The 26158-nt window shown below is 45.1% G+C and overlaps 1 protein-coding gene and 1 long non-coding RNA gene across 3 annotated transcripts in view; one reads left to right on the top strand and one right to left on the bottom strand.

The window, feature by feature from the left end:
* Nucleotides 1-24100, bottom strand: part of Ahcy (adenosylhomocysteinase) — a 37268-nt gene extending 13168 nt beyond the window's left edge. Inside the window, exons 1-5 of the mRNA XM_077646268.1 lie at nucleotides 23890-24100; nucleotides 16414-16604; nucleotides 12417-12545; nucleotides 7341-7440; nucleotides 3109-3221 (exon numbers count right to left, since the gene is read on the bottom strand). Coding sequence (XP_077502394.1) covers nucleotides 3109-3221; nucleotides 7341-7440; nucleotides 12417-12545; nucleotides 16414-16604; nucleotides 23890-23920 — 564 coding nt within the window. The 5' untranslated portion in view covers nucleotides 23921-24100. The remainder of the gene's footprint in view (nucleotides 1-3108; nucleotides 3222-7340; nucleotides 7441-12416; nucleotides 12546-16413; nucleotides 16605-23889) is intronic.
* LOC144113280 (uncharacterized) lies at nucleotides 7554-11457 on the top strand. 2 transcript variants are annotated; one of them, XR_013310719.1, is made up of 3 exons: nucleotides 7554-9261; nucleotides 10781-10888; nucleotides 10973-11457. It is a non-coding gene; the product is annotated as an uncharacterized LOC144113280 (long non-coding RNA). The 2 variants fall into 2 exon arrangements; XR_013310720.1 differs by having other exon boundaries at nucleotides 7554-9253; nucleotides 10973-11456.
* Nucleotides 24101-26158: the final 2058 nt, after the last annotated feature.

The following is a 26158-nucleotide window of genomic DNA, read 5'->3' as shown; positions in this document are numbered from 1 at the left end:
TCATGGGAGTCCTCTACACTGACATCCGCACCCATCTCCACCTCGACCCTATCCCCCACCACATGCACCACGAACTTCGAATGGCCTTCGACATCTTTGCAAACAGTGTGGCAAACATCTTTGCCACAGCCATCTACATAGATATTGCCTCCTATCCCCACCCACAAACATATGTCTGCGCAGCAGTAGACTGCAACACTTCATACCTGGCCACTTCTTTCCGAGCACCAGACCACACCGCTAAGCAATCACAATCGCCCTCACCATTTAATAGAGTGATGCCCATCCCCACAGCTCGCATATCTTCACCGTCTCACAGGCAGCCTGTCGAGCTTACACAAGCAGTCATGTCCCAAGGCAAGCTCCCCACATTCTGGGGAATACTCCCCAACAAGACTATGTCATTACCTCGGTCCCTAGCTACGAGGGCCTGGCTGGAAACATCAGTGCCGATACCCAAGCTCACGATAAAACTCACTGAGTGGGGCATCCTCAACCTGCATGCACCCGCTATGCCACATGCCTAGAAACCTTGCATCTCGACAGGTGTCTATACCCCCCATTCCACAAACACCTTTCCCCGAAAGACTCCTACCTTCTTTGGAGAGTTCAGACCTTTAAAGCCCTAATCTCCACCACCTCCATCACCTTCATCCAAAAATTACACATAGATGCATGCCCTTGGTGTGGCGCTACCCCTACATTCACCCATATCACATGGACATGTCTGCACAAACCCAACCGACCACCTTGAGTGCAGCTCTTCACGAGCCACCTGCCAGAGCTGGCAGGTGGCGTGTTATGCATGTGTCCAGGGCACCAGTTAGAATACCAAGAGAGACACTGTTCTGGCAGTTTTTTCACTGCAGACATGGTACTTTGGAAATGTTTTCTTTTGTTTTTCAGAAGCACAGGGCAGTGATGTCTTTGGTCCGCACTCTTTTCAGAGCATGATCATTTTCTGTGGGAGGTGGAGCCATAGAATATGGTGCATGTTCAGCCATGGTGCCAGCCGCCCACCACGGAGCCCAGCGAGGGGATGAGACAGGAACTTGCAAGCAAGTCCTGCCCACTTCAGCCCTACATCTCAACTATAACCCAATATAATCTAACACTAGGTTAACCCTAGCTACCAGGAAAAAGGAAAGAAAAAACAAAACAAAGGAAGACAGGAAAGTTGTGAGATAGGACAATATGAAAGTGAAAGATGGAGGGAAGGATAGGAAGAGGCGAATGCTGATTTCTCCCAGTCAGGTCAGTCTGGAGGTGCCGTCTACGGGAAGCTGGGGACAAAGTGGTGTGTTGCTTCCACCGAGGGGCCTTAAAGGTGCACTTAAGAGGAATCTGAACTCGTCTTTTTACCGTGGGAACTCGATCTACACGTTCCGAGCATTATTAGAAACTTCTAATTATTGAGCTGTGCGGCCGATTTCCCCAATTTAAATCATATTAAATGTTCCGGCTCCCACCTTTTCTTTTTTAACTCAACACTGAAGGTAGGAGGAGTCAACCAATGCGTGGAGTACCTTTCAGCCAGTACCGTGGTGGCTTGCCACTCTGCCGTCGGCAGAGTGAGAGCACATGCGGATTTTTATTTCTGTGGGCCTAATTGCTATAGCTGCTATATTGTCTGCGACTGAAACTATTTATTCACAGAAACCTAACAAACAAAATAAAAGCGAAACCGAAGCTGCCACGGGACTGGCTGAAAGGCACTCCCCGCATTGGTTGACTCCTCCTACTTTCAGCGTTTAAAAAAAAAAAAAGGCAGGAGCCGGGACGATTAATCCGATTTAAACTAGGGAAATCGGCTGCACAGGACAGCAATTTGAAGTTTCTAAGAATGCTTGGAACGTGTAGGTCCAGTTCCCGTGGTAAAAAGAGTTCAGATTCCTCTTTAGTGCACCTTTAAAGGTCCAAATGCTCGGGCATCGGCTCTATCACAAGGATCTCCTTTTCCCCGCACAGTGCGCTGCCACGCATGGCTGAGCCTGGCTGCTCGGATCCATGGTGGTGCACTGCTCACCAATATCCCCCTGCGGGGTTCTCCCTGCGGGGTTCTCCCTGCGGATGCTCGGGAAACCACGGTGCCGCAACTAACCATCATCTGCATGTTGCAGATGCCCCTGCAGGGTTGCGAAGAAGCATGTGCCTCCACATGCGACGCGACCACACACGCTTTCCCCTAGCTCGACTGTGGTGGCCTCACCTCCCCCATCCTCCCCACTCCACGTGCAGCGACGTTGCTTGAGCTGCAGTCGTGCTATCAGTGCGATCACAAAAGGTTCTCAGCGTCGATGACTTCAAGTAACAAGGTTTTCTGCAAACATTTTCAAGATGATCTGACCAACATTTATTTCTTATCCTGGTTTGTGTCCTGCATTGTCCTTTCGAGTCTTCTTGTGAAAACTTCATGTAACAAAAAAGCGCTGACTTTTTTCAGCTTCATTATATCTAGGTTTAACTGTAGATACATTAACAAAGACATGACCAATGCACTTTTTTCTTGGGGCAACACACACACAAAGAAGAAGAAGCTACTACAAAGCACACTACAAAAAGATATACCCAAAAAAACCACCTCTGTCTATGTGTGCATGTGGCCAAGTGTCTTAGCCAGAGTAAGTTTCTGAATTGTGATTGCCAAGTTCCTACCAGAGACCTGTAATATAATGGCTCCATTTCTCTAAGGGCATCAATGCATTAAAATTGCCATATTTACTCAATTCTAAGCCCCCCCCCCCCCCCCCCCCCCCCCGCCCCTCACAATCACAATGCCCCTGAAATTCGAAATGAGATTTCAAATGTAATTTTAGATTAGAATAAAAAATTATAAAGTGACCCGCCACCACTTTTTCATAGTGATATCTCAGCAAGAGAAATGAGAGAGATATCATTTAATATGACTTAAATTCACAAAAAAATGACGCAAAAATGATGCGCGCCGATAGCGAGCGTTATAGGGGTCATCTGTAATACGCGTTTGGCGTGTGGTTTCGAGTTGAAGCAACACAAAAAACTTTTTTTTAAAATCTTTTTACGAACAGGAGGTGCTTAGAATCGCGGGAATACGGTAGTGCCTACATTACCAGCCTTGTAACTACTTACCTTAGTAACAGAGTCGTTGACATTGATGCAAGGAATTTTGAGCTTCCCTTCACTTTTCATCTTGTAGAGTTGATGTACACCAGTAGTAGTTTCCTCAGACAGGCCCCGTATACCTGGCAGATAGGATGATGAATATAAGTGGAAATATGTTCAGATGCACTCATACACAGAACAGAAAATGGAGCCCCCAGCTACAGATGCCAAGTGCAGCTGAGGATCTTGTCTTTGCACTCTGCTTAGGGCTTACGTGGCACAAGCGGCACCATGAGAGACCAGTGCAGAAAAGAACATGATACGAGCGCTCCTGTCACCATGTTCTCTTCTCTATGGTTTTCTTCACAATGAATTAGCAACAAGCCCATTCTGCCATCTAAACAAAACTGTTGAACATGCACTATTGCCAAGAAATGAAAGATGGTAATGAGCGAGTGGTTTTCAGTAGAAAGCACTTCAGTAAAGTGGCCAGTCAAAAACGTTCGTACAGTAGAACCTCGCTATAGTAAACTTGGATATTGTTAAAACTGCGGTCCCATTTCGGCTTCCATGGTTCGTACATTTTTTTCGGTTATAGTAAAGATTCTCAAAGAAACGGCTATAGTAAAGGGCAACTGGCTGTGGCAACGTACTTCCCGCGGAATGATGATAATGCGGCACGCGAGGCCAACATTTGGAGGCAAATGGGTACCAAAGACCATAACACAGTGCTCTTTGAGATAGCTTCACCACACAGCTGAAGCTGTGAGGAGAAGCCAACTTATGAAAGTCCTTGGGGCTGTGAGTTGTCTACTCCGATCCATTTCATGCACGGCTCTGACTTGGTCAATGTATCATGGACATTTGGGCAACAACCATGATACTTTGGCGCCCTGTTGAGGTGCTTGCATTCACGCCGTAGATGGTGGTCGCTCGAAAAGTTCTTTTTTTAGCTTACTGAAATAAAATGCATATTCAGTGTTTTCTTTTCAGGAGCCGTCAACTTAGTACGCGACCCGAGTGATCCTTAAAAAAGCGGACTTGCTCGTGGCACACCTTTTCCGATTGTTGAGGAAACAAATCAATGGAGCCCTGCATTATTATTTACACTCATAAACATGTTATTTTTATGTTATGACTGTGGTTTCTTTTGAGCAGTCAAGTGCTCCCGTATGTGAAAAGTGGCACGTGCCGTGCATGCCTGAGCCGATGTGCGCCGTGAAAGCCGCGGCATTTTCTAGCTGGCTACCAATTTCTTGTCCTCTAGTCATCGGCTCGATAATTGAACTCAAATTATCACAAGGTGGCACTAGAGTAACCTTGAGGCACAAAAGGAGCAGAGAAAAGTGCTGTATGAGACGACTTCCCCGCTGCATGTGTGCATTAATTGCAAGTCGAACACAGATTCCCTTCAGCTCGTAGAGCCCTTTTGCAGTTACCAAGCCGCTTGCAAAACCCTACACAACTCGAATGCTTTCACTGCCCGCACTGATGAATAGTCGCCACAGTCTAAATGAGTGCTTGAAAATAATAGTACATCATTTAGTGTTTACTGTGTGTGCATATTGTGGCCTAGGAATGCGACGATCACGACAACTGCAGCCCCGCACTAGCAGGGTTGTTTACATAGGTATGTGCAAACAGTATTGCTCGTTTGCTTGGCATACAACGCAAGGTGGGCTCTCCTTATCTTAAATATTATGTAGTATTGCTCACAAATTGTAGTTTTACTCATTTACACACTATGATAACACTGCAATAAGTGCTGCTGATGCTATATCGCCTGCTTGGGAAACGCTTCGTGTAGGACCAGCGCTTCCCGCTAATTGAATCTGCTTCCTCTTATGTCATCAGTATTTAATTTTAAAGCGCTGTAACTAAAAATACGTTCGGACATAACTTGAATTAATGAAAACAACCAGATTTGCTGTCCACAGTCGACGCCGATGGCTGCTGCTGGCTGCCTTCAGCACATGCTGTGCAGACCGGGCCACATATCGGCACTTCCCCCTTATTGTACTAGCGCCCTGCGATGTAGGCAGTTGTCGCTTTGAGGGTACTGTGTCCAAAACTACGCTCGACAGCTATATTCAGACGCTAAAACTTGCGAACTCGCTCTCCGCAATCGCCGAAATCGCACACACGAATCCTGCGTACTCGCTAGGAATCGTAACGAAAGGGGCTGGTGGCCCACCGTCGGTTGAAATTCAAGCATCTGGCAAGGGTTCCTCGCTGATTAGTAAGACAGTGTGAACGTATGAAATGCAGTCACTAGTTTCGCTTTTTTCGATAAGGATAAGGTACACAAGCGCAGTTTTTCGGGCCGTCTATTCACCGGGCAGGCACCGAATGAAAGCACTGGTGCTTTCTGGTGCACACACATCGCGTATGTCGCCGTGGCTAATGTCATACCAACTAGTCCCCCACCACACTCTGCCAGTTCCCACTAAGTTCACTCTTTACACTACTGCGATATGAGGTCGTTGGTCGTGCTGGCATCGTCGTCGGTCTAGCTTGACAGACCAGTGCGTCAACGATGGCATTTGCATACCGACCAGCCAACCGACCGCCGATCGCCGTCCCATCGGCCTAGTGTAACCGGACCCTATCCCTATACCGAAGCATAACTGCGTTACTATTATCAACGCTTCTACAGCACCAGCCACTCATATATGGGGGACGACAGCTACTTCGATCGACCGCGGAAGTAAAGTGGCGAGTGGGACCTCGCTGCTGCGCACTAGAGTCACTAAATAAAGACTTAGAGTACCGTCACTGCAGCACGGCGGTAAACAGAGGCGGCCATTTTGTTGTTTATCATTGTTGCCAGATTGCCGCTTCGGCGACCTCGCCAATAACTTTGGCCCGGCCATTTTGTAAACAACGCTGTTAGCCACCCTGCGCTGCGGCGGGGATCGTAGCCGTACGGCATGGAGCCGCTCAGATGCAAACGGTACAGCTGTTGCCTTCAGTTTATGCTTTCGTCGTGCGGAGCTGAAATGCTGCGAGGCGCGGAATCCCTGGTCACTGAGTCGGTTACCGGCAGCACTCGCGGCGTCGCAGCACTAGGACTACCACAGTTGCCCGACTGAAAACGCATAAGCCACAAAATGGCAGCCCCCATGAACAGTCGCAGTGTAAACAAATATCACGTGATGCAAACTGACCAATGATCGTGGCGGCGGCACAGAACAATAGGAGAAAAGAGTGCCGGTACTCTAAGTCTTTATTTAGTGACTCTACTGCGCACATTGCAGCAACGAGAGCAGACAACGTTGCTCCGTGTATGCCCTGGTGACGTCACGATAGCATTCAATATGGCGTTCGCTGCCAGTGGGAGCAGTTTCCCAATCACATTTTTTGCAATATAGAGCGCGTCAAGGGCAGCCAAATTTCGGAAACTGAATCATAAGCTCTTGTACTAGTTACTGAAGCACAAAACTGCAATATGAAGAACGACCATGTCATGGCCATTTTAATAAACGCACGTGACAAAGTCAAGCATGGCAAAAGCACCTACGCAGCTCCGCTGCACCTCCGTTTCTTGCCGCTGCTTCCCCACGCTTCGCGCTGCCATGCTAAGAATGCATGCCCTTTTCTTCCCTTTTCTGCTCCTCACTGCACTTTTATTGGCTTTTCTTGTTGAGCGACCCGTGCCACCTTCTTTCCATGTTCATAGCCAGCTTTACTTTCTTTGTGTGCGCTCTTTGCATTACGCCCGCAAGGCTTTCGAAAAGTTGGCTTCTCCTCGCAGCTCTCAAGCTTGGTGGTAGGCAAAGCCACCTCAACGAGCGCATTCGGTGCCTGCCTTGCGATCCTAGATTTCGCGCGTGCCACGATGTCATCATTCCGTGGGAAGTACATCGCCACGGCCAGACGCTCTTTACTACAGCCGTTTCTTCGAAAAAAAAATCTTTACTATAACAAAAAAAAAAAATGTTCAGTTGTCTATGGAAGGCGAAATGGGACCGCATCTTCACTTTGATATATCTGAGTTTTTACTATAACTGAGTTTACTACAGCGGGGTTCTACTGTAGTAAAGACCCTAATATAATCAAGATTTTTGCTGGTCCGAGTCACTTTACTGTAGAGGGGCTCTACTGTAAATCAGCACTCTGAAATGTAGAGTGCCATAAACATGGCGCAAGAAAAAGCCAACAAACACACCACAACAGCGTTCTGCAGTTACTCAAGGCTGGCAGATGCTAAGCTTTGTCCTGATCAGAGCAGTAAAGCATGCTGGCAACTATGCACCTACCAGGAAGGTATTGTGGATACTTGTTGTGCACAAGAGCTGTTAGGTCTCCTCCATCATCCAAAATCATGTTAAGAGGCTGGCCGTCTGGGAAGACTAGAGTCTGAAAAAGAAAAGGAGAAAAGGCTTTTCTTTTTTTTTGCACAGTCCCAAATCTAGGAGTGGATGTCTGTCTGTTAAAAGCATTTCACTGAGGAAAGTAACAAGCCAAATTTTTACACCAGGACCTCGTATTTAATTTGCTTTACACTCACTACATAAGCCCAATGAGTAGGAACCAAACCGAGGCCAGGATAGAGCTCCTTTAATTGGTTTGGTTCACCAGCTTCAAGTGTCAAGCTGGAGCCAGTTAAAACTAAGTCATGGATTTTTTAAGATTTCATAGAAAAGGTGAAGCTGCAAATTGATAGCTACCATGAGAACAGCACAAAACGTTCCAACTTTAGACCAATGTGTGATACCTTGTTTCAGGGATACGAATGCTTCAGTAAAAACCCATTAAGCACAGCTTATTATGTTAAGTATGACTAGCCCTAAAGTTCCATCCTTCAGTTACTACACACCGGTGGTCGTCAGGCATCGATCCTGAAATGTGTGGCCGCAATTTTTTGTTTTTTTAAAGACCCATCATTACTAAGAGCAGAGTAACAGCCATTGCAATCAACCAACTCTGCCACGCTTCTCTGCTAGGCCCTCTCAGAGGCGTTACCTCTCACCCACCCAGGCAACTGGCCTCCCCAAGCCAAATTTCCCTTTCTCCTTCAGCTGCAGGGTATGTTACATGTCAATGTCATCACCCGCCTTGCCATGGTCTTTTTGCTTTCTTTCCACGTGGCATATTTACAGTGGTGCTTCTGCAATTTTGGAGGTATGCACCTGCTGCCTTGAGACATAACACTGCGGTGTGTTGCGGTATGTGTGAAATACAATTATCGAAACTGGGAGGTAGGGGAATGACAACGTGCAAGCAGCTTTGTGTGGGAGACTGAGGATCTGCAAGGGCATTAAAAGAGAATACAGTAAAGCCTCGTTGATACCGTCAAAAAAAAATTTCGTTTATGTTAATTACCGTTTGTTCGCACAATGTCTGAACAGCTCCTTTTCTAGTGCTCACAGAATTCTGACCACATTTGAGGCCGCAATTATCGAAACTGGGGGATAGGGGAATGGCAACGTGGGAGCAGCTTTGTGTGGGAGACTGAGCATCTACAAAGGCATTAAAAGAATACAGTAAAGCCTCGTTGATACATCAAAGAAAAAAAATTTTTTTAAAGTCAATTAGCATTTGTTGCCACAATGTCTGAACAGCTCCTTCTCTGGTGCTCGCAGAATTCAGACCGCATTTGAGTTGTCTTAAGCACAGAAGAAACTCCGCGACACATCCGGTCCATCGACTGCAATGACGAAAGTAGCTAAAATCTCTTCCTCGGATTTTTTGCCCATCTTGCACTTAAGCACAGCGGGCAAGCTGACTGCCGCAGCGGTCTTTACATGCTGTATTCCCCAGACCCCGAATCCTCTTCATGTAGTGCCCCCTGCAAAAACAGCCCATTCATATGATAGCACACCATCTTTTTTGTGCTTCGCTCCCGTGCACCTAGGCACTGCAAAGCAACATAATAGGTGACTGTTGCTGCATTTCAATTTATGTCACATGCCCTCATGTTCGGCCCACTTGCATGCCTGCACACGCGAGGTTTTGGTTGCTAAACGTATTAAATGATGAAAATTAAATTGCAAACATGGTAGCCGGGAAATCATATCCGGGAAAGTACCAACTGGGAGAAACATAGTGCAACTCTATGGACCATTTTTATGCCTACCATTTTCAGCGTACAAACAAGGAATGAATCAACAAGGAATGAATCAATGAGCAGCACAACACCAAGACCACGAAGAGACCTAAATGGACCATGGTAAGAAGGTAATTTTTTTTTTCCCTATAGAAATGAACAGTGCAAAGAGCAAGAGTGGCGGGAGCATCTAGCATCCAATCAGATGATGCCTGTTATTCGCCTGTAAATCGGAACATTTGCCCGTGACTTGGATATACAAAAAACACTAGTTTCAGATTATGCATCAAAATAATAAGTTAAAACAAGCAGCAACATCCATTACACCAGATTAGAGGGCAAGCCTATACTCCCTCTCATAAGTTCCTTGCAGCACTATGGAAGGTAGTGACCTCCTCAGCCAATCAGGAAAGCACGTTAACAATCCTCCGTGCTTCGTTGTCTGCGTGTTGCCTGCGTGTTGTCTGCTCATGGCATTCACAGATGCGGTTACAAAAGAGTATAAATCAATGCTGTATACGACCCATAAGCATTCGCACACTAACGTATGCCAAACGCGAGCTTTGTGCAGGACGTTGTGCCATTTGTCACATTCGCACATTTAGTTCAGCGTATGCAGAGACTCAACAATAAGCTGTGCAAGTTTTCAAAGTGAAGAGGAGGCCTTCTGCTGTTTGTGGTTCAGAACAGAAGCCTAATCTATAACCCAAATGCTTCCTGATCCCAGTGTACCGCATTTTATGTTCACTTTCGTTAGTTTGAACTTTGGTTCATTCAAAGTGTGATTGTGACTGTGTTGCCCTGCAGTTCGAATTAACGAGCTTTTACTGTAAATGAGAACACACCATTAGTTGGAATTTACGAAAGCTTGCCTTGACACGCATTCAAAGGTATTATTATTTTATGTCTGTGTCACTATAAAGAAGGCACCAGTACAGGCCCTGAAATGTCAATAATCCTATTGCAACTTTGTCAGTGACTGTATTTCATTCTTCATCAACAATTACCCAGAGTTATTTATATTCAGTGACAGACTCCTCCCACTGCCCCCAAGTCAAGGTGATAGACTAGCAGCGAACTATACTCCATTTCATACATCAGGTGGAATGCTGTCAAAGTTAGCACTCTTGTTTGCACTGCCTACACCTGCAATCAAAAAGTAGGGCGTTCCTTGTGCTGAGCAAAAAATAATAAATGCGCTCTTATTGCTGATGATACAGTCGCGTTCTTGTGCCTTTAGTCCACTTGGCCACAAAACACGCCTCCCCCCGCTGCGGTGGCTACTACTGATCCGGAGTTCCCAGGTTCGAACCAAACCGCGGTGGCCGCGTTTCGATGGAGGTGAAATGTTAAAACTTTCATAAGCGCACCTATTTCCGTCGATAGTATATTGGCGATGGTACAAGTTTGAATTTTGGCACCTCTCCGAGCGTTATGGACAGCTAACGCCATCGAGCGGGTTAAAGAGACTGTTTTATCAGTTTCGGAGTTGCGTCTCTCCTTTCCACCGCGCGGGGATTTGTAATGCGCCTGCATAGTCGGGGTGACGAGCGCTCGTTGTTTCCGAGATGGCATCTATGTCGCGCGCGTCCGCTCCACGGAAACGGCGAGTTTCAACGGATTCCAACACATCTGGTCACAAATTTGCAGATGATCGTAGCAGCAGACTCAGAAGATGACTTGATTCGTCCTTTATCCCTTCAGTACGGACGACGAAAGTGTGGCAAACTGCCCCAGAACATCGACAGGTATCCACTGGTGGGTTTTGCTGTCTTCTCGGACCGTGTTATCGCGTCGTAAGGATTTCTGGCGTGTTCTAAAGGTCACAGTTCTTATCTGCAGGGTGTCAACGTCGTTCGGACGGGACCATTTGCCGGCAGCCGTGCAGAGAGTGGAGTTTTGTACACGAAGACCGCCGGGAGTGGACCTTGGAACCGCGCTCCGGAGTGCTGCGCGGTGGTTCGTAAGAGCCATGCACCTGAACAGCTTTTGTATATACAGAGCTAATATTTGCAGGCTGATTTCATATGGCTCTTTTGTTGGAGATGTATATTTCGATTTTTTAAACATATTTTTTTTGTGCAAAGCAGCTTTGATGTTTTTATCGATCTTTCTCGTTCTTGTAGCGATTTTTTTGCTTTGATAATTTTTTCTTACTATCATTAATAAATATGTTGTTTGAAATCAATACCGTTGGAAAGATAGTTTCTTCTACAATTTGATACCATACACTTCAACATGAATAATTTTCTGTGGCAGCAAAAAAAAAAATAATTACCAGACTACATGAAAACTATCGATTTTCCCACGGTCACGAAAGTGTTAAGGCGCCCATATGCTGTGCGATGCCAGTGCACTTAAAGATCCCCAGGTGGTCGAAATTATTCCAGAGCCCTTCACTACGGCACCTCTTTCTTCCTTTCTTCTTTCACTCCCTCCTTTATCTCCCCTTATAGCACAGTTCAGGTGTCTGCCCATATGCGAGACAGATACTGCGCCATTTCCTTTCCCCCAAAACTAATTTCATTTTCAATTTCACGCCTCCCTTTGTTTCTTCATGCGGACTACGGACTACTTCCGTACCTTTCGTAGCCTTGCACCTTATGTATAAAACAGAGTATAGGTACTAATGTGTGCTACGAGACACTAGCCACACTACAAACGGGCACACACAAAAAAAAAAGATGCCGCAGTAAATGCCTCCTCCCGCACAGAGTTCCTACATACATGAGCCTGTAGTAACAAGCCTGAGCTCGGCCCACACTTGACACGTATGCCTGGCAGGACCTGCGCTTTCAGACAAGCTCTAGATAGTGGAGCAATCCACATCAAGACCATGGCTCAAAGGCAAGGCCAAATATTGACTGCGAAGGGAATGGGACAACGATCAGTAGGAGCTGGTCAGAAACATCTCAAGCCATTTAATCTGTAAAGATAAAAGACCCGGACCAAGTTTCCCAGCACTACGTTTAACAAGGAATCTTAAGTTTGACAAGCGAGCGCTGCGCAGAAGATTTTTTTTTTTTTTTTCCACCGCAAATGGGAATGCCATTCCAGTAAAAAGACACAGCCAAAGGCTCAGACATTCACCTGCAGACCAATGACAACATTATCCAAGCGAACAAGAGACAGGGCCCTCTGCGAAGTCATGCCAACTTCTGCGAGGGCCTTGGAGTCAGCACTCATAGGTTAGGGGGAATGTGGCATGGTTTGCTTAGCACTGTCATCACCACCCCTGAGCAGGGCAAAAAAAGTCAGCACATTTTTTAAGACATGCACTTCATACCTGTTCAATGCACCAGATGTACTCTTCCTCAGTTTCTCCTTTCCAAGCATATACAGGAACACCACGCTTAGCAATAGCTGCAGCAGCATGATCTTGGGTGGAAAAAATGTTGCAGCTTGACCACTGAACCTGAACAAGAATGAACAAATTAAATAACACTAAAAGATGAGGTAGACAGATTTGTTCTAGTTCAGCAAGAAACCAAGTCAATCTTCATTTGCTCACTACTTTTTCAATGAGCATGCAGGACATGCAGCCTTCCAAAGACCTTTGTAGCTCTACTGTAGCCCTCCAAATTAAATCTGCCCATGTCGCGCGTTCCTCCCCAGCATTTCTTCTCTCAGTTAGAGCCATCTCAGTATATACGATTGAATATAATTAATTCACTCTCTGTTAATTTGGATAATTCAAACTAGGAGCGTGGTCCGAGCCGACGCCCGTGCAAGCCTATGGTGTTAGACGCTTGTTAATTCAGACGGGGGATGGCATTGTGGTACAACCCGCATAGCCAGCAATTATCCAAACAGACCTCTCGGAACTTGAATTGCATGAAACAGTGGTGCCCACACATACCTCAGGCACAGCAACTATTGGAAGTCATTCATTACTGAAAGTTAGCTCACCGACATAGCTTCAGTTGCATTTTTCTTAACTTCATGCCATCCCGCGGCTTCCATCAGGTGCGCAAATCAACCACTCACTTTGTTCAGGAAGCTGCTTGGAGAGTCATTGTTTTTTTTTAATTTGGAATGGTGTCATGCCTTTCTAACGCCTGCTACGCATTATTTCCCTCGCATGCATTCACGTGCTTCTTTCGTTCTTCCAGTACACTCAAACACGCTGTTCACGTTCCATGCGGTGAAACGTCCTCAAAACGTGAAGGGACCATTTGTTAAGAGGCACTACTGCTACTGCATCACACTGCAAAAAGGCCTATGGAGGCCTTTATGATTTTAAAGAAATTCGATACTCCCGACAGTGTGTGCAAAGCAAAGCGCTTCACAAAGCCACAAAAAACTGTTGTCGCCTGGTTTTCATCTCAAATGTAGACAACCAATGTCCAGGCGTCCTTCAGATAGAACTACTGCGATCCATACAGTTTTCAGCAGTTTTTTTAGGGCTATCTGATAATTCTACCACTTTTTTTGGGGTCCCTTGAAGGGCAAATTAAAGAGATTTTACTGCATCACATATGCTGCAATCCTGTCAGAAGCGACATGTTTTGTCCACCAGACCACCCGCCATGTGTGCAAATGACATAGGCCAGAAGATGTCCATATAACGCCCTGCAGGCCATAGCCCATAGATGCCAACAGCTGTTTTTTTTTAAGTTTTACCCCATTGTAACACTTTTTTGAGTTCATGCTCTGTTTCAATACTGTGGCAGACAATTTTGTGCCAAAAAGGCATTTGAGACAGACTGAAGTAAAGAAAGCCAATTGAATACCAATATCACACGTACTAGGTATTCAGTGAACTCAATGCTTCCAGTTCTTTTTTTATTGTTCAGTGTAAGCAGCTACACACACTCTGCCAGTCACCAGGCACCCGTAGCAAGGGAAATGCAGTAAGAGTCAGAAGGAGCCACTGTACTTTGCTTCATGGAACACAGCAGGCAATGCTTGTCCCAGAATGACCACAGGACAAATGCACCTATTCTCACTGACATTGCCACGTACAGTCGAGGCAAGGTTTTGTCACAAAGCACAACTGAGAAACTGGCAAGAGCTTTGTGCTGTGTCCGTTTCCAAAACATCCTAAGAGATGACGCTCATACAGGCACTCCCCTGGTGGGCCAGTGCTTACTGCTGTCAATTCCACTGCACTCTGCTGCAATAAGGTGCCAAATGACAAAGCAGCTGGTACATTACCGCATTCCAATAACAAAGACATCCCTTTCACTGGGAATGAAGCTTTTGTAAGCTAAAACAAGGTCAAGAAATGACACAGGTGTTGCCATCACTGGTCATTTTTGCAAGCAAGCCATTTATTTTCAAACAGTGATCAATGAGTCCTTTGTTTTGGTGTCACGAGTTTGAATCAAATGGCGGGACAAATTTTAAATCCAATTTTCTCAGCAATACACGTGTCTTTTGCTGCCAGAAAAAAAACATCAACATAGCCAGAAAGAGCCAAAGAATAAATTTTTACTACGAACAAAAGTTGGATGGAGTTGATCTCAGCTGTGACAGGTCATACAGCACCCCTTAAGGATTTTAACACTTAAGTTTCAAAATCCAATCAATGAAAGTGGCACACAAATTAAAGTAAATGTCTCATTCATTATATGGCACTTCATACATAAAAATCAGTCACAGTATGCTGTCAAGTAATGGACTAAGATGATGGTGGTAGCAGATTTTATTAAATATTTTAAAAGTAACTATAAAAGCTGTCTGCCAGCTGCAGAAACTGCTTTTTCCTCAGACACCAGGCCTGAAGTTGGCAAAATAGAATGGAGAGCGAGGGTGAGGGGTGGGAATAAAAGACATGAGGGATAGCAAAAAAAAAAAGACTAAAATTAAGTGCAAGGAACGATTCGTACAAGACACACACACAAATAAGATAGAACTGAAAATGGTGGCGGTGTATTAGGTTTTGTGGTGCATAAGCAGCTAAGGCTATCGTGCAGCGCCAAACAACGAGGGAAAGATCTGGCTCTTGTGCTCGCAGACTACTTCTTAAGTGTTACAACTTGATGACATTTCCCTCTTCAGGGAACCTAACAATTCGTGACACGTCTACTACTGCAATCTCTCCTAAGAGCGAGTTGGGGCGCAAAGAAACATGTTTTCGTACGATGTGAAATGCTTAGTTTCTCCCGTTTTATGCACAACTATACAATATGGTTGACTGTGACCCGCTTCACCACATAGGTCACAGAGGGGATTTTCCTGCTTCACAAGTATAAAGTTATATGCAAGATGAGTGTGTCCTATGTGAAGTCAACACAAGATGACTTCAATAAAGGTTTTTTGGTGCTGAGATGACTTTCATTCGTCGAAGACCAGTTTTGCCAGGTGAAATTTGTTGATTTCAGTATCCCAAGTGGATTGACATTATTTTTTAGTTACTCTTTACTATCTATAAGCAATCTTTGTGCGGAATATTTAATTTCTCTAGTTTTCTTTGGTGAACTCGTGCACAGCTGTCTTATCAGAAGACAGAACATTTAAAAGAGTATTGACACCAAATTTCAGTTGTATGTTTTCTTCTTTGTAATGATGCATAAGACATTACTAAACGTGGATCACCACAAGGTATTCGCCTATGGTCGCCAAATAATTTATAACTGCATTTTTTCTACAACCTGTTTCGTTTTGGTTTCTAGAGTTGAGCGATGGCTTTGACCTCAATGGTCACTATAGGTCACATGAGGCATGACAAAAACTGCAATATAATGGCCGATATGTTCTCATTCACTAAAACACTAAACTCAGCCTTCCACAAAGGCCAGACTCACTAGTGAAAAAGCAGCGATTATTCTGCAGTTTTCTTCACGCCTCGCATGACCTATGCTGACATTTTGAGGTCATAGCCATCGCTCGGCTGTGAAACTGAAACCAAAAACAGGTTGGAGAAGATATTCAGCTACAAATTACATAGCAGTCGCAGGCGAATGCGACATGGTGATATAGGTATATCAATGTTTTGCACATCATAACTAAAAAGAAAACAAGCAAACAAACTATACTCATCTAAGGTTTGAAAACGACATTTCACACTGAAGTACAATTCTCTTGCTGACCTCCACTATGGGTTTTGCAAGAGAGAAGTCACCAGCAAACAAAGTAAGCCAAATTCAGATACAGATTGCAGAATGAAGCGCTAATGCACGTGATTTGCAATGGCTCTGTTGAACAGTTCTTTTTTCCCAGTCTTCCACTGCCTGAAGAGACAGTTAACATAAGCAATTAAAAAAATTCTCAGTATCCGCACACAAGCGCTTTGCTGCATATGGGAGAACATGAGCATGCCGATTGTCCTTTACACTTACCTCAGCTCCAAGCTCAAGCAAAGTCTCAATGAGCACAGCAGTCTGAATGGTCATATGAAGACAGCCAGCAATTCGAGCACCCTTCAGTGGCTTTGAAGGACCATAATTGCGACGCAGTGCCATCAGTCCAGGCATTTCATTTTCAGCAATAATAATCTCTTTGCGACCAAAGTCAGCCAACCCAATGTCGGCTGGAAAAAAAAAAGAAACCAATGTTATTGCTAGCTTGCCTTCCTTTCTTATTGGGTGGAGGGAGGAGGAAATAAATTTCTCCCTCATGCTTGCCTTGCTTTACCTCACAAGTCTTTTGGGTCTTCTTGATTACCTAGCTTTGGCTAAAAGCATTCTCCCTTTTCCCCATAATAGGCCAAGTGAGTTTTACCGCTGTTCTTAGACACAACAAAACCCATGTTACCAAATATCTAAACTTCCATTCAAGCAAATGTTGAACAGCTTAGCTGACTGTAGTAAAAGCTTAAAAAATAGTTTCCAGACAAAAGCTAGCAACCAGGTTGGATAACAATTTATATGAAGATGATGTCATGTTTCCTAAAAAGTATTTGACATGCAAAGAAAGCCGCAATCCATGAGCACATGAATGTATTGCATTTTCGAAATAAACTATCTGCATGCCGACACTGAAAAGCTTTTGGAAAAAATGAGTATCAGCAAGTTTTCTTCGTTCTTTAGAAAAAAAAAACCCCTTTAGAAAAAAACACCTGATTAGGCCAATGGTTGTTGACTTCTGCAGATCAATAGAAGCACATTAATTTCTAAAGAAAAACTTGTTTAAAAATTATATCAGAACCAACTATCCTCTAGAAAGTAACATCAGATGTCCTGGCTGCTCACTCCCTAAGTTGCTACACAGCATGCTTACAAGAACAAAAGCTATGTTAATTACAAATCTGTAGCAACGTCATGGTATATTTAGTTTAGCCTATGCGTAAGTAATGTACTGTAATGCATAGTACTGCATATTTCAGAAGTTCTTACTGTTGATATGTCTACAATTCACGTACGCCAAAATGTGATTTTACTGCTCAGCTAGGCAATGCAATAAAATTTCAGGAAATTGCCACGTAGTCAGACATCCCTGGCACAAGTGCAGCTGGCTGAAGTTCCATGCACAGCATGAAAACGAGCTATTGTTGGCCGGAAACCAGTATTCTGGAGCAGGAGTATATGACACAGCAAAACATGAGGGCAATGCAACAAGCAGAATAAAAACCAATTATGAGGAATGTGAACACATGCTGTTCTCATTCAGCCCTCTGGTCTCCAGGAAATAAAGATAAAACCACACATCAGGTTCTGAAAGAGGACACATTCATCGACGGGCGAAATGTGAAAATGCATTTTCTCCTGTACTGTTCCTACAGGTGCTGAGGACGAGTGTTTCGAAGTACAGCGGTGCTCTGGTTATTAAAGTGCAGCTCTCTGTTTGAACCAGCACCTACTCCGGGGCTAATAGATTTCCAGTACGTCAATAAAAAAGAAAGAAAGAAAGGAAGGCAGTGCAGGTGAAACCCAATTTCCAGGCTTGGGTTTCCATTTCATGAAAGCAAAATGGCAGATGTATAGATGTCACACTGCCATGCCAGACCAGACCAGACTCATGAAAACCAGAACTTAAAGCACAAATTACAAAACACTGTGCGTGTGCACTTGTGCATGTGTCTGCGTGCATGTACATGTGTACCACACAGCATTTAATTTTGATTCCGATCACACATGATGTACAGCAGATAGCATTAGGCAAATCTGCCCCCAATACTACAACATCTCTGTTAAAACTGGCCAGCTCATTTTGTACCTTAAAAAAATAAAATTGAAATTGCTACAAAAACAGAGTAACCATAAGATGATTAATGTTGTCTGCGGCATATTTAAAAGATTAAAAACAACCCTACTTTTGATAAAGATCACCCAACCACACATCATAGCAGTTATTTAAGTGCTAAGAGCTAGTTTCAATTATTATACAGCTAAGGCAGCCACCTAGTATGTGCACTTAGAGGTAAATAGCAAGTGTTAAGATGCAGTAATAAATCTGCGTCAAAGCCTTAGACAATTCCTGTATTTTTATCCTATTTTCTTCATGTGCGGCACTCTTAGTACACCTCCTCAAGGAAAAAAAAAGCAATCCCTTGCATTTGCTTACAATGCCCTCGAAAAACATTATAGAAGAAAGTAAGTTTTATTTCAAGGACTATAGACACCCAATTTTATTGCCAGTTTTTTTTTCTTCTTTCAGTGATGTATTAGACATTAAAGTACATGGCCCACCATGTGGTAGTTGCCTACGGCCGCTATTAATTTATAACTGAATTTCTTCTCTCATGCTGTTTCGGTTTCGTCAACCGAATGATGACTAGGATGTGTAGTTGAACTTTACGTCAAGTGAGACATGGAAAAAATGCAATATAAACTCGTGATATGTAGCTTAATTTTAACTTAGTACTTAAACCAGCCTGCTTCAAGAGCTAGAATTACAACAAATGATGTACCAGCCGTTATATTGCCATTTTTTTCGTGCCTCACGTGACCGAACGTTCAACTACACGTCTCATCGTTCGACACCGAAACATTGTCAAAAAGAAATTTAATTATAAATTAGTTAGCAGTCTTCGGCAAATACTATATATGGGGTGCTCCATGTATACCAATGTCCAACGCATCATTTAAAAGAAGAAAACCTGCAAGCGAAAATTTGGTGTCTATAGTCCTTTCAGATTCAAAATTCATGAACATGAATAAAAAAAAATCAGGTATTTTCGAATTTTTGAAAGGACCCTCTACATGCTCAGTTATCATTTCCAGGTCACCATGTACTGGAAAAGATTAATTTCTAGCCAATGCACAGCCAGCACAGCTGCAAAGAACAAAACAGGAAGCATGTTTTTTTAGCTCTCTTTTCTATCTCTGCCTTAGCAGCATACCTGGAAAAAAGCAACAATGTGGGACCAGAACCTTGCAAGCTACAAGCACTCTTTCTCTGCATAACTGCCTGACAACAAATTAATACAGAACAGCAATTTCATTACATTATCCAAAATAAGCAATAAGTGGAGTCAGAAGTCGCTTAAGAACCCATTATTTCACATCTAATGATTCTTGCCTTCAAAAATTAAGCCACAAATTTCAATCCTATACTACCAAAACCGGTCAGTTTTTGTACAAGTGGAAATTGGAGACTGCAGGGAAAAGCACTAAAAATTTTTTTTCAAGCTGTGCCTCGATCAGTTATACAGCAGCTGGAATGAAACTGTCAAAGTATTGTAGGCTTATCTGCAATCATACAGTTCAGCTTGAACAAGCTTTTGGGCGCAGCCTAACAGCTGTTTGAAGCCATAAAAAGAAAAAGCAGAACATCTGTATCCTCCGGGTCAGGCCTTCCACCTCAAAAACGTACAACGGATGTCCGCCACGTGGCAATTGCATTTTGGCTGGATGTTTTGTTCAAGGACAGCCATGACTGTCTGTACACATCCGCCGACTAAAAAAATGCACAGAGCATTTGGCTCAGTGCATGTCACAAAAAACAGTGAACAAAACCACAATTAAAAAAATTCTGCAGCTCTCTCAAAATGCAACCTTGAGCTTGTTAAAGGAGTATAAACACCTAACTTTTGGGTGTGTGTTTTCTTGTTTTTAATGATGTGTAAGGAATTACACATGGATTACACCCGGTATTCTCCTACGACCGCTAAATAATTTATAATCGCATTTTTCTCGTGCTTTCGGTTTCAACAGCCAAATGAGGAATGTGACGTCACCGTGTGCTTACAGGTCACGCGAGTCCTGCAATATAAAAACTGCAATATAATCGCTGCTTCCACGTTCGTTGTCATTCCGGCTCTTAAGAGAGGCTGGTTTCAGCACTGCAGTAAATTAAAACGATGAAGCAGTGATTATGTGGACATTTTCCATGCCTCCCGTGATACAAAAGCACTCTTTGACGCCACAGCCATCGTTTGACTGTTAAAACCAAAACCGAAACAGCAGGACACAAAAAATTTCGATTACAAATTATTTAGCGGTCATAGGCAGATATCACATGGTGATTCATGTATAGTAGTGTCTTCCGCATTATTGTAGAGAAGAAAAAATGCCACTAAAATTAGGTGTCTAACTCCTTTAACTGAAACATGAAATAACAACTATGTTTAAATTTCTGTTCTGTACCTTAGCATGATCATTCTGTTGTCAATTTCTTTCCAGAAGTGTGTACGATAAACTCTACAAGACTGATGACAGAGTAATACCAAAGAATTTTCTCCCTTACGGTTATTATGTGATTAAACAAACTATTTTTGCATTCGCCACAAGAGTTATTAATGGCGTAAGCAAGCTTTTGCATTTCCCACAAATTTCACGATAAATTTATCGCACTGATGCATGTAAACAGTTATATATGAAGGGAAAAGCATTGCAGCACTTTATGGGTTATGTCATTTAAGGTGTTTAAATTGATGACTGATGGGGCTCTTCAACAATGGTATGGCTACTGTATGGTATACCATGTTCTAGAAACTGATTAAGAGCAAAATCATTCAACCTTGTATTTAGGACATTGCTGCTATGACCAGCCCATATTCCTTTCTGCAACTAGTAACTGACGAAATTTTTCAGTGACCACTTAAGACAATTTTTGCTCTTTTAGGAACAAGCAATTAGGAACTGCAGTAAAAAACAGTTTGAATAGCAGCAGCAGAGCAGCAATGCATGCTCACTGGCTGATAGTACAGATAGCTTGCACTGGCGTCATATTGGCAACCATGCTGAAGGACCAGGAGCACAGCAAAGATATCCACACTTGCATAATACAATTATCGCCACCTGCACCACAGAAGCTATGCACGATGCTCCATCATGGAGTTTGCCACTTCACATGCAAGCCATCTATTGGGTAATGAAATGGTCAAATCTCAATGGAGCAAGTACAAAGTAGTACTTTATTTTCAATTCTTATGTCACTCAAGATAATAAAATGGTTCACACTTCCTAAACCTTTCACGACTATCCCTAAATACAGCAATATAGAAGAACTTCAAATGCAAGGAACTGCCCCAAAGCAGCTTGCACACTAAGCAGCACTGCCAGCACTCTGGAACTGAGTAGATCGTGGCATGGAAGCAGACAGCTCAAATATGGAAAGCAGGGATACAGTTTAAAGCAAGCTTGGAGAGTAAACAAAAGTTTTTTAACAAACTAAGCTAATAAAGTACCTCTCTTTGAAATGATCTCATTTAATCAAATCATGGAATCATCAGCGGCACCACTGAGCACACTGGAGATTATATGCAGCACATGGCTCACCAAGAAAAACCTATGAGCCGATATCATTCGCAGCTTCAAAAATAACTGAATGGCTTGAATTCAAGTATTTATTTCTTAATGGCTTTTTAGGCCACACATTAATAGGGCTTGCAGATATCTCAGAGGCCATGCAGAAGCCAAAGCTCCTGAGTACACTAGCATAGGCATGCACAGGTCTCTCTATAAGAGGGGGAGGGCGAAATTCATGGTAGTGCGTCTTTAAGTCTTCTGGGTAGCAGGAAACAATAAAGGACAAAATCTGTGCCCCCTTTCCTTATGCCGGTTGGGGGGGCGGGGGGGCACTGCCACCCTTGCTCCCCACCTCAGTGCAGGCCTATGAACACCAGCCAACATAGTAACACAGTGCACAGCCGGTGCTGCAAAATGCACTGAGACGCGCACAGTCATACTTTGGCCTTTTATCCCATACACTTACAACACCATCAGTTCGCCCAAGGTTGTTGCAACGGCTGGCTGCACTCCTGGCAGTTTTCGACAAAAGCAAGCAAAAGCCAATAAAGCGATACTGAGCAGTCCAGACAAGCACCTCAAGAGTGTGAATGGCAGCGCAAAATGCAGGCAAGGAAACAGATAAGACAGTTAGGATGTATAGCACGCATCCTGTCTTCTGCATCCAAGCCCTGAACATTCCTGCCACTCTTATTTCTCGAATAACAAACCTACGAGCCTAGCAACATAAACTGCCCTGATAAAACAACCCGTTTTAGAGAGCAGACAAACCAAGGTGCCTTCAAATATCACTACCTCTCATGGTACAGGAGCTTGGCCAGTTTATTATTATTTTTCTTTTGTGCTCGAGAAAACCAGTGACCATTTTTCGAACAGATTCACAACAGCTCCTGTCATTCAAACAAAAAGAAAGCAACCACCGAGCCACCCCCCCCCCCCCCCCAGACCTCCCCTCCCACTCCCGTTATCGCATGATCTAGGCCCAACTGAATCACTTGGCAGCTGTGAATTTTCTACAGCAGTTCGCTGCTCGGCCCACATAGCCAAGACCCACCTGCATAGAATTGCCATTGTTATGCAATGACTTCAGCGGATTTCTCTGCTAACTGATCGAAACCACGAAGATTTGCTCCATGAGTTGACACTTTCGAATCCCATGAGTGGAATAGACTCTCCGATAACAAAAACAAAAAGTTGCCACGGCAAATGCTGCTTCCAACCTCAAAACCCATCCTATTATCTACTTGTACGCTCGTTCGACCTCCGAACAGCAAGTACTTGAAAACTTATCTCGTCTAGAGCGGCTGCGGCTTCCACTGCGCACAATCGGCAGGGGCGCATTCGAAATTTCTGTGCGACACTATTGCATGAGGTATCTGCTCATTCGTCAACGCGTACTGCACTCGGCATGGCGCATGCAGTCCAACCCGAAATACACGACATACGATTTCTGGCATCAGTCAATGCCAATGTTTCTTTACTTTCCAGTGTGTTAAATATGTTGCCTCAAAACGTTGTCGTTTTTTTTTTTTACTGCCAACCAAAAGTTGTGTATGACCATAAAACAAATTCGAAATTTGGCGGGCTGGAACCGCCGAGGCGAGAAAATTGGCGACTGCCAAAAAACGTAGTTGCACCGTTGAAAAAGTCATTTGTTCTTTCCAATTGCAAAAAAAGAAACCTTTACAGTTTTCCTTATTTCAATGCACGAAGCCAACATTTAACAACTAAATAAAGGCAAGTGCAAGGAACGTAGTTGCGCCCGAACCACGCGGGAACGCGAGGTGTGCGGCTGATTATAACGCCGGCTGCCGCAGACAACGGCAACACGTGCTCGGCTAGAACTAACGGTTTCACTTTATGATGTGTTTGGCACATCAGTGCATGCTGTGCTGAAGTTACGCAAGTGCTCGCGGCGAAATAGTCAGCGATTATTCATAAAAAGTTGTCTACAGGGAATTATGCTGCTTGCACTGGAAAACATGCACCGTACAGAGCGGACAACTGAATTTACATGCAATATTCGGCTGCGCACGCCCAAAAATCACAAGCCACTTGCGACATGAACATGTTAACTACAGCCTCCCTGCTCATTTCTGAAGGCGAACCTAGCCAAACCAACTGAAGTTTACAATGCAGCCTTTCATAACGCCGGCAGAAACGGATAACACACAAAGTGCTCACCTATTTTGTACGCTGGCTTGCTTGCTGACATCGTGGGAGCTTGGACTGTTACAGGCCAACGGTCACCGGGAATAGTACAAAGCGATGTGCGACGAACGAACCTTTATACTAGTGGCACGGATGAGCCGTACACAAGCACACAAAGAAAAAGCGCGCGAGCTGCTTCCTGCACATGTGCTCCGCCGTTGGAGTGAGTGGGACAGTGAACAGCTTCAACAAACCACGTGAAAAGCTACCCTTTCCACTCTACTGACGATGGCGCCACGAGACGGCTGATTAGAAGCAACCCTGTAGTAGAATGTAGTGGAAAGAACAGAGTTTAGAAACTCTTGGTCCGTTCGATTCGCCTGTACTCCCTGCAACATTCTGTAAAGTTCCGCAGCGGTGCCGTGGCGGTGCCGCGAGCGTGCAGCGCCAGTTCCAACAGTTCAAGTGCTGCCTACTTCCAAAACGAATGGTCGAGTGCAGGCCTGGTCGTCTGCTAGCCTTGGCGTCGCCACCAAATTGCAGCCAGCAGCGTGGCGCCCCAATCAACGGCCGCCAACATCCCAAACCGCGTGAAGGATTTAAAACAGCACATCGCAGCGAAGTGTTGCCATGAATCAACCTCGATGCAACCTTGCGGCAGCTAAGCGAAACGCACCTGTGTTCTTTTACTGAACACGACTGAGGTGTGCGCGCGCCGACTTGCATGCTAAGCGGTTGTTGCAACAACGTGCATCATGCGCTGCATGCACGTGTTTACTTTTTAGTTAACATAACCGGCATCGAGTACTAATATCTTTATTAGTACAAATGAAAGACGCCGGTTACGGGTCCGTCGAGAGCACGAGATGGTCGAGAGATGCAAGGTGCCGGCGAGGGCCGCCGTCCCCACCTCCGTCGCCGCCTTCTCGTGTGGCCACTCACGTTCCATGAGAGTCGGCAGGCCCGTGTGAGACACTGTTATCATCGACGAGTGGAATAATTTGAGCATATCCGCCGTTTATCCCAAAGCGCAAGCCGTCGTCTGCTTCTATGGCGGCTACAGCTGCACCATTTCGGCACCGACCATTGAGGAGGTGCACAGTTTTCCTGCACTTCATTTGACCTGCACAACGTCTGCACTACTTTGAAACGAATGGCGTCGTGCAGACGGCGGCATCTTGTACCGCTGAAACGAATGGCGAAGTGCAGCACTGCGAGAACCAGTTAACGAAGTGCAGGCGAATCGAACGGACCTTCTATGGGAATTGAGATTCTCTGAATGGTCGATGGGGGGTAGGGAGGGGGGGGGGTGATTAAAGGGAGTGCTCAGCCCTATACCTGTCTCCTTTGGGAAGGGTACACCGCAACGGGGCTGAGCAAGGGAGAGGGATTAAAGAAATATGTGAGAGGAGGAGGAGATGTCAAGGGAAGGGGGGGGGGGGGGAGCAGGTAGAAAGGAACACGGCAAAGAGCGGCGCAAAAGCACATCATCGCAAGGTGTGGTGCGAAAGCACATCATCGCAAGGTGTGGTGCGAGCACCCACCTCGCGTTAAGGTTACCGCATAAGCGGATGGCGGGCAAGGAATTTGCGCGCAAAGGAAGAAGTAGGATGCCGCGAAGGGGCTGGGGGCATGGAATGCCCGTAAAGAGGTACAAAGTCGACCCAAGGCGGGAAGGGGTGGCGAGCGAACCAGCCCGACGGCAAAGAGAGCGGGAGGCCACGGGAAACGAGGCGCCCGAAGGGGTGAAGCGGTGGCGGCAGAAGCGGACGCGTCCGGGGGGGTCCCTGCCCATGAACACGGCAACGCAGACTACCGCCCATAGATAGCGCAGGCGTGTCAATGCACCACGTGTGGGGGAGCCGACGCCACCACGAGAAAACCCACAATACGAGCAGGCGGGCCGTTCGCTCGAGTAGGGAATGCCTTAGAGGGCGGAAGTAAGGTTTTAAAAGGAAATGCGACAAGAGAGGCTCAAAAAGAGAAATTAGAGGGCACGAAGTGCGCTAGAAGGGGGGGGGGGGTATGATGGACACAAAGAAAAAGCGGGCCGTTGAGGCGCGCCGAAAAGGGCTAGGTGTGAACACCCGCAGGGAATGCCTTGTCGGCAGGAAAATTTGGGAGTACCGCGTGGGCGGATGGCGGGCAGTGTAGTTGCGCGCAGTGAAGAAAGGGAGCGAGGAAGGCTAGAAGAGAGTATGGCCCCGGGCTAAAACAGCGCGCGAACAGAAGCGCAGCGCGGCGAAAGGACCGGGAGGGCAAGTGCAGAGAGGCGCCCGACGGAGCGAAGCGGTGGCGGCAG

Source organism: Amblyomma americanum, chromosome 1 (genome assembly GCF_052857255.1).
Source record: "Amblyomma americanum isolate KBUSLIRL-KWMA chromosome 1, ASM5285725v1, whole genome shotgun sequence".
Classification (NCBI taxonomy): Eukaryota; Metazoa; Arthropoda; class Arachnida; order Ixodida; family Ixodidae; genus Amblyomma; species Amblyomma americanum.
Note: the sequence above shows the minus strand (reverse complement) of the source record. Positions and strands in the feature narration are given on the sequence as shown.